Source organism: Nycticebus coucang, unplaced genomic scaffold (assembly GCF_027406575.1).
Source record: "Nycticebus coucang isolate mNycCou1 unplaced genomic scaffold, mNycCou1.pri scaffold_70, whole genome shotgun sequence".
Taxonomy (NCBI): domain Eukaryota; kingdom Metazoa; phylum Chordata; class Mammalia; order Primates; family Lorisidae; genus Nycticebus; species Nycticebus coucang.
This window is the reverse complement of record NW_026515597.1, coordinates 498,039-514,736: the sequence shown is the minus strand read 5'-3', so window position 1 is coordinate 514,736 and position 16,698 is coordinate 498,039. Positions and strand designations below refer to the sequence as shown.

At 37.2% G+C, this 16,698-nt stretch overlaps 1 protein-coding gene across 1 annotated transcript in view; it reads right to left on the bottom strand.

Annotated features, from left to right (window-relative positions):
* Nucleotides 1–16,698, bottom strand: part of LOC128579607 (neurofilament medium polypeptide-like) — a gene marked incomplete at its 3' end in the record, with an annotated part of 132,562 nt that overhangs the window by 57,417 nt on the left and 58,447 nt on the right. The window contains exons 10-13 of the mRNA XM_053581597.1: nucleotides 8,079–8,139; nucleotides 5,485–5,513; nucleotides 5,318–5,399; nucleotides 2,834–2,904 (exon numbers count right to left, since the gene is read on the bottom strand). Coding sequence (XP_053437572.1) covers nucleotides 2,834–2,904; nucleotides 5,318–5,399; nucleotides 5,485–5,513; nucleotides 8,079–8,139 — 243 coding nt within the window. The remainder of the gene's footprint in view (nucleotides 1–2,833; nucleotides 2,905–5,317; nucleotides 5,400–5,484; nucleotides 5,514–8,078; nucleotides 8,140–16,698) is intronic.

Genomic DNA, 16,698 nt, shown 5'->3' with positions numbered 1-16,698 from the left:
GATACCAGCATAATGGGCAACTTTGGAGTATGTCATGTTGAGTATAGGCTCAACAATAAGGACTTGAAGACATCTGAATGTTTTGTGGTACAATTTTTACTGATAGGTAAAATTGCTGAAGAAACAGAAAACCTATGATAAGCAAAACTTGCCTTATGGTTTATGTTTAAGTAAAAGCAAAAGAAGTATATATACCATGTAAATCCTTCCCAATTAGGAAACACCTTTAAGAAAGTATGGCAAGGCTTAATAAAAATTGAAGGATGGGAACAGAGAAGACGTCTTCTGGAAACTTCTAAAGTGTTCCAGTCACTTACTTGTATGTTTTCTTCTCTACACATTATAGTAATGAAAATAAAAATCATGATGAAGATGGTGACCCCAAGTTCTGCTTTCTGGTCGATGTAGGAGATAAGAGTAAAATGGTAAAAATATGTGATTAATACAGTGTGACAAAGTGGAAAATCAGAATGGACCAGGCACTGACCAAGGACAAAGCGGCAATGACAAGTGAAGCATCCACCTCATTTTGAACTTGAACTTTTTCTTCTCCAAACATGGGAATTCTACCGGTAACCTGCCTTCCTCATTCCTGACCCTTAGCATCTCTTGCTGTATTTCTTTCTTCATAAACACCTATGCTTTTGATGATCTGTCTCTATATGGTGGGGAGAGATGCAAGTTTTCTGATTCAGGTTCATGGCTTATACATAGTAGCACTGTTGTCCTCATCTAATGCCTCAGGATCACGTGCAGTATGTACTGTTTTTCGTTCCTTGTGTCTGTAGCAGCAGAAGCACTGTGTCCTTTCACTTGAACAAGCACACACTTCATTTCTTTGTTGTTATCAAGTCAGATTTTGCATCACTAGACTGAAGCATAGTTCTGATATCTAATATCCAATTAATGATATCTGGGCACCTATTTCTTGCCACTTCACTACCAAACTCTCGGTGTCCCTTCATTTCAACTGTGACTTCTGAGTTCCTTACTTCTTTTGGTGTCTGTATCTTTTTCACATGTCTCCTCACCTATCTTAAACACATGCCCAGAGTCTGTCTCCATTGTTACAATATTCACTGTATCTTTTTTTTTTTTCATTTCCGTAAAGTTCAGAAGTTGAGTGTTGAGTATACTTCAGGGACACAAAGTAGGCATGAGATGGAAAGATATTTTTGTGACTGAGGCCTTTTTCTTGAGAAATGCCTGAAACACTATATCGATGGACACTCCAGGTGCATCGGCCTTTTTCTTGAGAAAATACCTGAAACACTATAAAGATGGACACTCCAGGTGCATCTTTTCCTTCACAATCAGCTATATTATTTTTCAAAATAAATGGTGCTTTTTAAAAATTAAATCTTTTTCATCTTTAGTTTTTTGCTTCTATACTCTGGTACAGGACATGAATGATTTTTTTTTTTTTTTATCACTAACCATGTGGCTTAACTCATTTGACATGGGACTTACCTAATTTCTTTATTTTCCTTTGCCTTGTTTGATCTGTACTTTCTCATACTTGTTTACACAAGGACAGATATACAAGTATATTCTCTCCACCATAATTCTGATTAATTCTTATTACTTGAAACAAGTTTTCAGATGCAAACATGCAAGTTCAATGTGCTTATTTTGTTACTCAGTTGTATTTTCTATCAGGGAGCATTTTTTTCCCAAACAAATATATCCTTACCAATCATGTGTCCACCAAGTTAGAAAATAAAACAGAAAATTCAAAAATGGAACAGGAAAACACCTCGGATCTATATTTAGCTACTCCCAAATCATTGGATTGCAAATAAAAAGTTAAAAAAAATAATTTTCCTTAGTCTACATGACAGAAAAGTGTGAACTAGTAATTCAGCATTTTCATTCTTTGCCTATAATTCACTGATTATCTATTAAACCTACTAAAATGTATTAGCAGAAGACTTGTAGTACTGCAAAGCCTTCCTCAGTTGAGAAACTTTCATGCATATACCTTTGATAGCAGATCCCTACAATGCTTCTCAGTACTTTCTCTAAAGGTTAACAATGAGACACTGGACAAACTTTACATTGCCAGCAAAGAACATCAACAACAATCAGAAAGATAAGTGAACTTTCAAATTTTAATTCAAATAATATGACATAATATGACCGTGTTATGTTCTGACACAGACGATCTGCTTAAGCCTACGTCTAATAGATTCTAATGTCCTCATAAAACAGTGGGTGAAGGAACCTTGATACCGTTTAAAGATTTCCACAGGTAAGTGAGTTACAAACTTGCTGCTGCATCCTCACAACAAAGTCCCATTCTGCAAAGTAGGATTCTCCTCAGAGGCACAGTCTAATGACCCCATTCCCTCTCTCAACACACACTGAACTGAGTTAGAAGCCACAAGGAGGAAGAAGTACACTAGCTGGCATGAATGACTGATGGTATAAAACTATGCTACAGTTTGGGACATTGGGAATGGTGACTCTTTGGATATGAGTACAACTCAGTGGCCATCATGGTGAAATTACTCATATTTTCTCTTGCTTAGTAATATGATTCTTTACTTGGCATTACCTTCCTTATCATGTAAGGTTATAAAATTGCAGAACAAGGAAAACACCAGAAACCCTCTACCTCTATTCCAAGGGCAAAGATTAGATGTAAGTTATTCTTTACTTTTGGAATCTTTAAGTTTTAAACTAGTGAAAAAACTTCTTAAAATTAAATATTACCTTCAGCATATGGATTATAAAATGCTATCCCAGTGGAAATGTCCCTTGGACTATGTTACATTACTCATGTAAAGAAAATAATATTAAACCAGGAACTGAAATTAAAATTTGTTGATACCTGTGGGTGGTTATTTTCACTTCCTTTAAGCTCTTCTTGCTCTTCCTTTGATATGGATACCGACTTTAGTACTGTAAATTTCATATATTTAGGTAAATGAGTTGCTTAGAATGATTTCACAAAAGCTATCATCTTTATAAAAATTGATAGAAAGCAAAATTTATTTTTATTTTATAAATTGAGGGTTTAGATGAAGGTAAATCTTTAGCAGACTACATACTTCTTTTTAAAATATGCCTAATTAGCTTACACATTTTTTTTATTCATTTTTCTTTTCAGACAGAGTCTCATTCTGTTCCCTTGAGTCGAGGTCCATGGCTTCCGAGCCCACAGCAACCTCAGTCCCTTGGGCTCAAGCCATCTTCTTGCCTCAGATTCCCAAGAAGCTGGGCCTACAGGAATCTACCACAATGCCAGGCTAGATTTTGTATTTTCAGTAGAGATGGGGTCTTGCCCTTCCTTAGGGTGATCTCAAACTCCTAGCTTGAGTGATCCACCTGCTTTGGCCTCTGAGTATTAGGAACACGGGCATGAGTCACCATTCCTGCCCTAACTATCTAACACTTTAAAAACCACTGAGAATGCTACTAGATAGCTTTTATGAGGATAAAAGCCACAAATATCATAAATTCATCCACTCAATAAAAATGGCAAAAAATTCATAAACAAAGCAAGATTTACAAATCTAGTAAAACATAAAGGTATCACTGTATACTCTGGTCTACTTCAAAATAGTACCTGTAACATAGTGTGCATGTTGTGTCACACTTTATGGGGGCAAGACATGATTGCAAGAGGGACTTTGCCTAACAACTGCAATCATTGTAACCTGGCTTATTGTACCCTCAAGGAATCCCCAACAATAATAAAAAAATAATAATAATAGTTCTCAAATTTGCTATTAGGTTTTATTCCTTTATCAGTGTATGCCCTGCTCCTTACATGCGAAATGCTTTCCTCTAATATTCTGACAAATCACCTTGCACTGTTAGACTGCTTTATCAAGCCTTCACTGATTCTCGCATTTTCCCCAGATGAACAGGTATCTAGCCTCTCTTGGGGCTGCCTTACTACTTAGATTTCTCCTCTGCAACTTTTAATCCTGAACTGTGGTTCATTTATTTCCTTTTTCCTTCACAATATAATTTAAATGAATTTATTTTCTTTTTAATTTTTTTGATTTTTTGTCTTGTCTTTATCTGTTACAGAAAATTATAGGGCCATAAAATTATTGGTTATTTAAATTGCTTTTGAATCGTTTTTTTTTCCATTTCTATCCCTTTGTCTTATAAGCCATTTAAGGGTGAAATCTTCCAAAGTCCCCTTAGACCAATAGTCTGAATCTTGTTTTATGTGGCTATTATTGGCTCTAAGTTTAATAATATGTACATAAAATGCATCAAGGTTGGCTTTTCCAGAAGTCATGTCTGAGCTGAGAAGTAAAGGGTGAGATGAGCAAGGTGAAAAAGTGAGGAGGTCAGGAAAAAGTGAGAGCAGGACAGAAAGCAGCAAGAGGAAAGAGAAGCCTGCAATAGGGTGTGCATTTGTCCAAAATAGAGGGATTGGCTCAGAGGGCACTCCCAGAGGTTTTTCGGTAGTGCTAGAGTAAGGCAGACACACAGGGAAAGGGCTAAAATGGAGAGTTGAGAACAAGTCAGATTACAAAAGCCTTCTGTGAAACTTAAAAGTACTAGGATATTACTAATTTAAAAACATTTAATCATCCTACTGGCCCTGGAGAGAGGCCACAGTAAATACTGTCAGGAAGATGAATTCTAGGGGCACATGAATAAATAGAAGATGACTTACAGGCCACATAGCAAAAAAAATGCACTTCTGAAATATATGAATGTTTCCAGAAATGCTTCACATAGTGTCAGTGCCCAGTGTAATGTGGATTTTTATTGAATAAATAAAAGAATCTGGGTTTGGTATTTCATTTTTTTTTCAATTTTGAAGCACAGTGTAATACTTAATTACACTAAGTATTTATGTTTACAACCCATGGTATACGAAAGCTCCTAATGATCCCAATCACTTTTACTTGCATTTGCCCCCTTTTTAATCTGAACTCAGAGGGTTAAGTGTGGTACACGTATGTTGGAATGGTATAGAAAGGTTAAATTAAACAAGGGCACTAGGGTCAATCTCGACAGATCCAAAAAATGTAATGTTGAGAAAGTAAAGAAGTTGCAGAATTTTACTAATAAGGATACACTCTCACACGTACACAGTCTGCTAATTGGATCATCTGATTTCAGTAAAATCAGTAAGATGGAATAATTAAAGTTAAAACATGACTGACGTGTTAACATGAAGTGTTGCTCTAAGTAAAGATTTGAATTTCAATAAGCACTTGAAAAATTGTGGAGTTACAAAATTCACCTCAGTCAATTCCCTAACAAGGAAAGGGATGCCAAATCAGAGAACTATGTGAGGCAGAATAACCAAAACCAGAAGAACAACAAAAGAAAAGAAAATTACCTGTTGTGGCTTCTTGCACTTTAATTGTTTCTACTCCTTTATCTGGAGTAGCAGCTTCTGTGTCACAGGTACTTACAGTGAACTTTGAAAAAAAGTATATCATAAGTAATGCATAATTTCACAAAATATACAGGGAATAATTCAAGACAAACAATGAATGTTGTTACCTGAAACTGAGGTTCTACCTTAGAATCCCCTAAAAAACAAAGAACACATGCAATCGGTGTAAATGACAGTGTAAATGTAGATATGATGAAACCAAGCATACAGTTGAGGAGAGTTCCTATTGAGCTGAACCCTCCAGCTTGGCTTTAAAAGTAATTACTTTAGGTTTGGGTTTGCTTTTTCCCTCTTGTATTGATTGTTTTATTGATTGACTGATTTAGGGGTAGACAGGAACATAACAGACAAAAACTGAAGACAATAGGATATAATTTTAATATCATGTTCAGTTCAAACTTCAAAAGTGGCATTAGCTTTCACTCAAATGAAACATAAATAAAAAAAACATTCAAATGCAAAAGTGCACACACAGCAGGGTGAAGAGTGGTCTTTATTCAAAGGAGAAAATCATGATCCAGAGAGGATAAAGGACCAGGCTGATGGAAGAAGCTTACAGTACGTCTTTAGTGCAACCCACAACATCATTTATACCATATGCTGCAAGGATCTGACATGTTCTGCAGCCTGTGCTCCATTTCAGAAGGAACACAGGTGTGATGACAGTTCAGTGGAGGTTATAATCCATTTCTCATTAGAGAAAGGGTTCAATCGATCTACATGGATAGATCCTTGTAAAATAACAGTTTTAAAAATGTGATTTTTTTTCCATACCCGTAAATACACAAGTATACCAATATTTTTTGTGTCCTCTACTTTGTCATATTAATTTTCTTCCTCAACTCACATAAGAGGTATGCAAGAAATTATATATACTGACCTATCAATCATGAACTATTTATCAAAAAGGAACACACTGAATGGCCACAGAATTATGAGGTATAAATGAAATTTTATATTCCAAAATCACTAGACTATTCACTGGACATGACATTAAAATTTATAAAAGTCATACATAAGCTTTTAGGCAGTTTTTCACATTTTTAGAATATTAAGGGATACGTATTTTGTTTACCTACTTTCCTCTTATACAGATTTAATCAAGTGATAAGTGTATTGTTTCTAAAATTAGTGTCCTTGGGGTTGTCACATTAATCCATTAAGGGATTTTAGGAAACAGCTGCTTTATAGGAAAAAATAGCATTTAAAAGCCAGTCATCTATTTTCAAAGTAACCTCATCTGATTAACTAGTATCAATGAAAAACATATCTCTGATGCCTGATAATTCCAGAGAAAAGAAATGCATCTCTGTGGTCTGCCTCAATCCCAGCATTTCTTCCTCCTTCCAGTAATCTCTGGGGCTGCAATAATCCAATCTTCTATGTGTGTGCCAATTTCCTGAAGCCACCTGAACTGAGTTCTACCACGTTTGTGCATCAGGAATGAGAAATTACCTAGCAAACTTCTTTCTTCCCTGCCTCTGTGCCCACTCACAAACCCTCTTGCTTTGCAAAAAAAAACCTTGAAATCTGACATTCTGACATTTGCATTCCTTTGATGGATTATTTACACCACCTTTTTCCTCTTTATTTAGCACTAACATTTTATACCTAGAATTTCAATCTCTCTATAATTCAGTGTTATCCTCCATCTGGAAACATGCTCAAAATTAAGACCAAATCAAAGCTTTCCCTTGATTCTAGGTTGGAAGTATTCTTCAATGGCGCCTATTACAGGTTTCCTACAGAGAAGTCTATACCCTAGTTATTCAAGGTGGTGTGAGGAACAGCAGCCCTGGACTCACCTGAGAATGCATTAGCACTGCAGAATCACAAACCTGCTCAATCACAATGTGCATTTTAACATGGCCCCCACTGATGTCTTTATGTTTGAGAAGCTCTGGTCTCTAAAGAGTGGGATATACATTCCTTTCCCTGAAATTATCCTTTGGAATATAGACTCCAGTTCCTCTCCATCACATATTCCACACGGAAATGGTATTTAAAATCACAAAGTTTCTAATGGAATGTTAGAGGTTTATAGCTTTCCTGGCCTCTCCACAACTAAGCCTACTGTCTTCCATCCAATTGCATCCAATTGAACCATATGTTATGAAGAACCATCACTTTATACGACATGAAATTGCATACATGTAACATCTCCACTCTCCATCAGACAGCTCTGCATGACCAGGGGCCTCAGACCTTAATGCCTTGCCAACATTAAGAAACACAAAGAAAACAGGGAAGTTGGTGCTACTTCTCTCACTCCTTTTGGCACTGGAAGCTCTTTTTATTATATTCTTCCCACCTGTATAACACCTTGATCTACATTTTATTTAGGAAGTATTTTACTGAACCACTTTGCCATTACATCCATCTGCTCCTTTTCTCTCCATGTACCCCCTGTACTGTCTGCTTTCCCTTTCTTCACTCCCTTTTGTAAACCTGTTCACTTCCTGATTTCCTGACTTTGCTCAGCTTTCAGACTATATGGAGATGGGATAAAGATTCTGCTCCTTTAGTGATACTCTCTGTTTCATCCTCACTTGTTCCTAACACCTGTTTCGCTTTTTCATTTTATTTTTTTTAATTGTACATGTAATAGGGTGGTTTTCTTTGGCATTTATGATATCTTGGTGCTCATGTTTTTCAATAAACATTCTTTCACATGACATTTTCCATAAGATGCAGTCCTTACCATTTACTTGTTCTGGTACTGTCTTGGTTCCATTTGAATTGCCAGTCCCAAAAGAATGACTCTGTTAAAAGTAACATCAATATTGAGTTTCAATTACAGTATAATAAGTGGCACCAAGATTTCCTAATCACTTTCTTCAAAAATGTCTGAATTTTCTACTCTAAAAACAATAATTTTACCTTTAAATAAAAGAAGAATTTCTTGAAAATCAAAGCTTTGCAACCTTACATATGCTCTCTAGATGAACCTTATCTTTCACCTAGGTATTGCTATCGGTACTGTCACCTCACATGGACAGCCAAAGGAAACATATTCAAATGCAAAATCTTAACTCATGTCATATTGCAACAAGGAACTTACTTCTCCTTCCATAACATTACTTTGTATTCCCTAACACAAGTGAATGTTGCAAAAGATTAACACATGGGTTGTCATAGTTCTGGCATTACATCATTAAAATATTTTTAACCCTAGAAATATTTCCATGTTAACATTAGACACTGGCATAATGGACAACTTTGGAGTATGTTGTGTTAAGTATAACCTCACCATTGTCAACACTCCTCTATTTAGCTGAACAATTCCTTGACTACATCTAAATATTTTTGATAAAATGTTTGCTCATAGGGAAAATGCTTTAAAGAAAGGAAACCCTATGAGAAGAAAAACTTGACGGGGCAGAGCATGACAGTGGATGGGAAAGACATTTAACTGAGCTCTCCTGGAGAAGGCCAGACCATTGCCAGCATGGAATATTGGCATGGAGTGGTAATTCAGGGTGTATGGTGATGTGGTGTACTATTGCATTTGCCGGATCCTGTAAAGCCCCACCACAACAGGCAAGTTTCTGTGAGTCCACTCTGGCTTCAGTGGAGGCTGAGTCACCAGCAGTGGCCTCCATGACATCCAGCCTCCCCACAGCTGTCCCAGAAGAAGCCTTTCATGGTTTTTGGTTCTTAGGGGAAGCTGGGCATTGAGTGAAAAGATTGTAGTGTGTACTCCTGAGCAGAATTTTGTGGTCACATTAGGGTGCTATCTAGCGCAGTTCTGCTGCAGTTTGGCAGTGGGTGAAATATCCTCATGGGGAAAGTCCCCATATAGAATGCCACCATTGTCATAAAGGGCACCAGATGGTTGTGGGGGGACCCTCCTGCTGGGGGCCTATGATGTGGTAATCTGTGTTCTTCCTGTGAGGAGTGGACCTACACTCATGAGGGGCTCCCGAACTCCATGGGAACTGTTGTAGAAGAAATCTGTCAGACCTGTGGCTAAAGAATTTTTGAGAGCTGTGGAATCTCAGATCAGCAGAGCCTGAGTGCTGAGCAGGTGAACATGCGATCACCAACAGCTAACCTGGGAAACAGCTCTAAGCCTGAGGACCAGAGAGAAGTTAACAGTTGTGTTGTTTGTCCCCCATATTCACTGCACCATCAGGTGTTCAGGAAGTACATATTGCAACATAAATGTATTCCTACTAAAGTTGTATCCCTACCTCATATACATGTGTATGTTTATATACATGTACTATATAAACAAGCTAAAATCCTGAACCAAAAAAAAAAAAAAAATACAGGAACCCTTGCCCTTGTTGAATGTAAATATGGAAGTTAGTTAAAGAATCAGCCACACACACACACACACACACACACACACACACACACACACAATTTCTTTGGGTTGATATCATTGTTTCTTTTATTTCTCTTCTTTCCTTCCTCTATTGGTTGCTGAGATTGCTTACATCAGGCTATTTGAGCTTCTTTCGCCCCCCCACTTTATCTTATTTCAATGTATTTTGTTTCCTGTTAAGTTGTTTGGCTGATTCTTTAACTAACTTTCATTTTTACATTCAAAAAGGGCAAGGTTTCCTGTATTTTGTTGTTGTTGTTGTTGCAGAATTTTAGCTTGATTTTTTCTGTCCCCACTTCACTCCTCAGCATTCTCTCAGTTGATAGAGACTCTTCTCTATCACCTCTCCCAAAGTGCTTCTGCATCAGCTAGGATATTCCCCTCCCACATTTTTTTTTCTTCTTGGTGTGTTCTCTTTCTTCTTTATTTATTTGTCTCCTCTCTCTCTCCTTTGATTAAACAGTACACTTAATTTTATGTATCTATTCTCATATTGTATTTTTATTTTTTCTTCTTTTTCCATCCTTTCTTTGCTGAGGGTGGGTGTGACACAGCGGTGGTCTGGCAGGTAGATTTCAGCAGTAGTCTGGCTCAAAGAAGCCAGGAAAACTTTCTAGTGTTGGCCCCAGGAAGATAGTATTAGGAAGATCATGCTGTAAAACTTTCCTATTTTGCTCTATATTTTTTTCTTTCTTTTTTCATCCTTACTCAATTTTTGCTTCTTGGTTTCTGGGTTTGTTGTTGTTGTTTGTTTGTTTTTATTAATGGCAGAGGAAGAGTCAGGCTGTGTTCAAGCTGGTAAGGAGTGCCTGAACTAGAGGAATCCACCCAGCCCAGATCCACAAAAACCTTGAGCTATAGGCTTGGCCATAACATGCCTGAAATATAACCTGCTGAAAAATAACATTTGTGCTATTACTCTCATCCTCCCTTCCTATTCTCCTTTTCACCTGTTCTTCAATTTTCTTCCATTATTCCCCCTCCACACGTTGGCTTTTTTTTTTCTTTTGTGTTCCTTTCTTTTGCTTTTCTCTTACTCTTTCCTTCTTTTTTCCATCTTTTTTTTTCTCTTTTTCTTTCCTCTTGCCTCTCCTTGCTTACTCCTACTCTCCTCTGCCTATTGACCCCACAACAAGAGGCCTCTTCACCACCTAAAATCTGAGACAAGGTAACTTGAAGGAGAGGAGGAAGTGAGAAGGAGAAAGGAGCAAAAAGAAGTGAACAAGAAGAGAGCACACATGAGGAGGGACCAAAAGAAAAACTCAGGCACCATGAAGAACCAAAATAGAGCAACTCTTTTTTTTTTTTTTTTTTTTTTTGTAGAGACAGAGTCTCACTTTATGGCCCTCGGTAGAGTGCCGTGGCCTCACACAGCTCACAGCAACCTCCAACTCCTGGGCTTAAGCGATTCTCTTGCCTCAGCCTCCTGAGTAGCTGGGACCACAGGCGCCCACCACAACGCCCGGCTACAAAATAGAGCAACTCTTCCAAGGGACTGTCAAGAAATTTTTAAGGAAGACTCTTCCTATAAGGAATTAATGGATTTAACAGAAAGGCAATTTGAAAATATGGATGATTGAGACACAAAAGGGATTGAATAAGAAAATGGAAAGACAAAACCAAAGGTCAGATGAGAGATAGGTAGATATAGGATGCAGATGAGCTGAAATAAGTGAAGCAGACAATCAGGGAATGTAAAGAAGCAGTCAAAAGTATCAAATAGAGTATACCACAAGAACATCAGAGTTAGAGCATAAAGTCTGAGTTAACACAGGATGTTACAGAGTCAGAAAAGAAGAGAGAGAAAGCAGAGTAGGAGCTTATAGAACTAGGAGATGCCATGAAGCATTCAAACATATGGATGATATGAATACCAAAAGAGGAAGAAGACTGACCCAAAGGCAAGGAAGCCCTACTGGAGACTATGATACATGAAAACTTTCCTAGTTTTACTAAAGATCCTGACACACACTTTTCAGATGGATATCAAACCGGAGTCATCTCAATTCTAACAGAGCCTCTCCAAGACACAATTTGATCAACGTGTCACAAGTCAAGATGAAGGAGAAAACTCTGCAAGCAGCTAGGAATAAGTGCCAATTGACCTACAAGGTCAGTAGGTTGATAGCAGACTTTTCAACTGAAACGTTCCAAGCCAGAAGAGCATGGTCATACACCTTCAACATCCTTAAACAAAATAATTTTCAGCCCAGAATCCTGTGTCCTGCTAAACTTAGCTTCAAAATGGATGGAGAAATCCAATCTTTTGCTGATATACAAGCACTGAGGAAATTTCTCACAAGAAGACCAGCTCGAAAGGAAATACTTAGACCTATTCTCAATACTGCACACCACAGTGAACCACTAACAAAGAAAATACCTAGAAGCCAAAAACCAAAGCTTAGCTTCCACAATGGCAGAAAGGATAAAATTACACAACAAACCATCTCATAATGACATGAATAGACTTTTACCACTCTAATCAACATTCTCAATAATGTAAATGGATTGAATTCCCCACTGAAGAGGCACAGGCTGGCTTATTGGATAAAAAGACAAACAAAAACAAACAAACAAACAACAATAATAAACCCCAAGACATCCATACGCTGTCTCCAGGAGACACACCTAGCCCTGAAGGACAAATCAAGCCTCAGGGTTAAGGGACAGAAAACAGTGCACCAAGCAAATGGAAATCATAAAGGGTTGCAATTATATTCTCAGATACAATCAGATTCAAAGCATCTTTAGTTAAGAAAGACAAACAAGGACACTTCATAGTTGTAAAAGGAAGAAAACAACAAGAAGAGACCTCAATTTTAAACATTTATGCACCTAACTTAAATACTCCCAGATTTATACAACAGACCTTGACTGGTCTCAGCAATGTGATATCCCAGAATATCTTTTTTTTTTTTTTTTTGTAGAGACAGAGTCTCATCGTACCACTCTCGAGTAGAGTGCCGTGGTGTCACACGGCTCACAGCAACCTCCAACTCCTGGGCTTAAGTGATTCTCTTGCCTCAGCCTCCCAAGCAGCTGGGACTACAGGCACCCGCCACAATGCCCAGCTATTTTTTTGTTGCAGTTTGGCCGGGGCTGGGCCTGAACCCGCCACCCTCGGCATATGGGACCGGTGCCCTACTCACTGAGCCACAGTCATCGCCTATATCCCAGAATATCTTAACAGTCAGGACTTCGACACCCTTCTGACAAAATTGGACATATCCTCTAAACAGAAACTAAACTAGGCTACAAATGACTTAAATATGACTCTAGAACAAATGGGTAGAATACACCATCCTAAAGCAAAAGAATGTACTTTTTTTTTTCATCAGCTCATGGCACATGCTCCAAAATAGATCACATCCTATGATACAAATCAAATCTCGGCAAAATTAAAGGAATAGAAATTATATCATGCTTCTTCTCAGAACACAAGACTATAATACTGATGATCAACTCCAACAAAATTGTTCATGCCGACACAAAGTCTTGTAAACTTCACAACCTTATGCTGAATGATAGTTGGGTTCAGAAAGAGATAAAAAAAAAGGAAAGGGTTAATTTCTTCAAACATAACAACAGTTATGACACAAGTTACCAAAACCTCTGGGATGCAACAAAATCTATCCTGACAGGAAAATTTATTGTGCTACAAGCCCACCTTCAAAAACCCAAAATTGAGTGCATCAGCACACTCACAAATCATCTTATGGAATTGGAAAAAGACCCTAATCTCAGCAGAAGAAAAGAGATAGCCAAAATTAAATCAGATGTTAATGAAATTGAAAAAAAAAAAAATCAGAAAATTAATGAAATAAAAAGTTGGATTTTTGAAAAAGTAAATAACAGATAAACTTTTGACCACACTAACTGGAAACAGGGAAGTAAAATCTCTAGTCACCTCAATTATAAATGATAAAGGTGAAATAACAACAGATGCTACAGAGATATAAGAGATTATCACTGAATACTTCAAGAAACTCTATGCCCAGAAATTTGACAATGTGGAGGAAATGGATCAATACTTGGAAACATGCCCTTGTACTAGACTTAAGAAGAAATAGACTTTCTGAACAGACCAATTTCAAGCAGTGAGATCAAAGAAGCAATAAAATATCCCCCCACACTAAAAATGCCCAGGTCAGATGGCTTGACACCACAGTTCTATCAAACTTTCAAAGAGCAGCTTATACCCATACTGAAAAAATTATTCCAAAAAATTGAGGAGGAAGGAATCTTCACTAAAACATTCTATGAAGTAAACATAACTCCGATACCAAAACCAGGAAAAAATGCAACTAAAAAGGAGACTACAGACCAATTTTACCAATGAATATAGTTGCAAAAATTCTCGATAAAATCCTAGCCTGTAAATGAGTTTATCATTAAAAAATTCATACATCACGGTCAAGTAGGATTCAGCCCAGGGATGCAAGGCTGGTTTAACATATACAAATCCATAAATGTAATTCACCATATCAATAGAACCAAAAACAGAGACCATATCATGCTCTCAATAGAAGCAGAAAAAAAAAATTTGGTAAAAATGAAACATCCTTTTCTAATTAGAACTCTGAAGAATATAGGCATTGGTGGTGTATTCCTTAAACTGCTTGAAGCTATCTATGACAAAGCCACAGCTAATATTATACTGAATGGGATAAAACTGAAAACTTTTCCACTCAGAACTGGAACAGACAATGTTGTCCTCTATCACCACTACTATTCAAGGTAGTGCTGGAAGTTCTAGCCAATACAATGAGGCAAGAGAAGGAAAGAAAGGGGATCCAAAAGGGGGCAGAAGAAGTGAAGCTCTCCCTCTTTGCTGATGATATGACCTTATAGTTAAATAACCATAAGGATGCAACCAGAAGACTCCTGGAAGTGATAAAAAAAAAATACAGTAATGTCTCAGGATATGAAACCAATGTCCAAAAATCAGTAGCTTATGCAAATGCCAATAACAGCCAAGATGAGAAGGTAATTAAGGACATAATACCCTTCACAGTAGCTTAAAACAAAATGAAATGCCCAGAAATATACATCACCAAAGAGGTGAGCGACCTCTACAAAGAAAACTACGAACCCCTAAGAAAAAAATAACAGAAGATATTAACAAATGGAAGAAGCTCATGGCTGGGAAGAATCAACATTGTTAAAATGTCTATACATCCCAAAGCAAACTACAGATTCAATGCCATTCTTATTAAAGTACTCCCTGTGCTTTCAAGAGCTGGAAAAAATAATTCTTCATTTTGTATGGAACCATAAAAAATTCCATATAGCCAAAGTAGTTCTTAAGGGTAAAAACCAACCTGAGGGCATCAGCATACCAGACTTTAGGCTGTACTACAAGGCCATAGTGGTCAAAACAGCATGACACTGACAAAAATAGAGACATATACATTTGGATTTGAGTAGAAAACCAGGGAATGAAACTAACATGGTACAGCCACCTAATCTTTGATAAAACAAACAAGAACATATATTGGAGGAAAGAATCTGTAATCAATAAATGGTGCTGGGAGAACTGGATATCCACATGTAAGAGACTGAAACTGGACCCACACTTTTCTCCACTCACAAAAAATGATTCAAGATGGAAATAAAGACCTTAATTTAAGGCATGAAATGATAAAAATCCTCAAAGAAAGCATTGGAAAAACACCGGAAGATATCAGCCTGGGGAAAAGACCTTGTGAAGAAGACTTACATAGCAATTGCAACAACAACAAAAATAAACAAATGGGACTTAATTAAATTAAAAAGCTTCTGTACAGCTAAGGAGACAAGAACCAAAGCAAATAGATAACTACACAATAGGAAAGGATATTTCCATATTTTGAATCAGACAAAAGATTGATAACTAGGATCTACAGAGAACTCAAATTAATCCACAAGAAAAAAGCCAACAATCCCATAAATCCCTGGTCAAGAGAGACGAATATAACCTTCTCTAAAGAAGATTGACTAATGGCTAACAAACATATGAAAAAATGCTCATGATCTCTAATTATTAGAAAAATGCAAATCAAAACCACCCTGAGAGATCATCTAAACACAGTGAGAATAGTACACATCACAAAATCTCAAAACTGCATACACTGGCATGAATGTGGAGAGAAGGGAACACTTCTACACTGCCAAAGTAATACTAACTTTTTGGAAGGCAGTGTGGAGAACCCTCAAAGAACTCCAGGCAGACCTCCCATTTGATTCTGCAAACCCATTACTTGGTATCTACCCAGAAGGAAAAAAAAATCCTTTTCCCATAAGGACACTTGCACTAGACTGTTTATGGCAGCTCAATTTACAATTGTCAACATGTGGAAACAGCCTAAATGCCCCCAAACCCAAGAATGGATTCATAAGCTGTGGTATAAGTATACAATGGAATAATATCCAGCCATTAAAAAAGATGGGATGAATATTTTCTGATTCATGCCTCAGGAACACGTGCAGTATGTACTGCTTTTCCTTCTTCATAAGTGCCTGTAGAAGCAGAAGCACTGTGCCCTTTCACTTGAACAAGCCCGCACTTCATTTCTCTAAAGTTATCAAGTCACAAATTTTGCATTACTAGATTGAACCATAGTTCTGATATCTAATATCCAATTAATGGTGTTTGGTTCCTATTTCTTGCCACTACACTTTGAAAGTCATGGTCTTCCTTCATTCCAGTGGTAACTTCTGAGTTCCTTCCTTCTTTTAGTGTCAGTATAATTTTCACATTTCTCCTCATGTTTGTTAAATACATGTCCAGGTTCTTTGCACATTATTAACATTTTCACATTATACTTCTTTTCATTTAAATAAAGTTCAGAATGGGAGAAGATATTTGCAGGTTATGTTTCTGACAAAGTTTTGATAACTAGAATCCACAGAAAACTCAAGCTAATTAATAAAAAAAGAACAAGTGATCCCATTTCATTGTGGGCAAAAGATTTGAATGGAAGCTTCTCTGAAGAAGACAGGTGCATGGCCT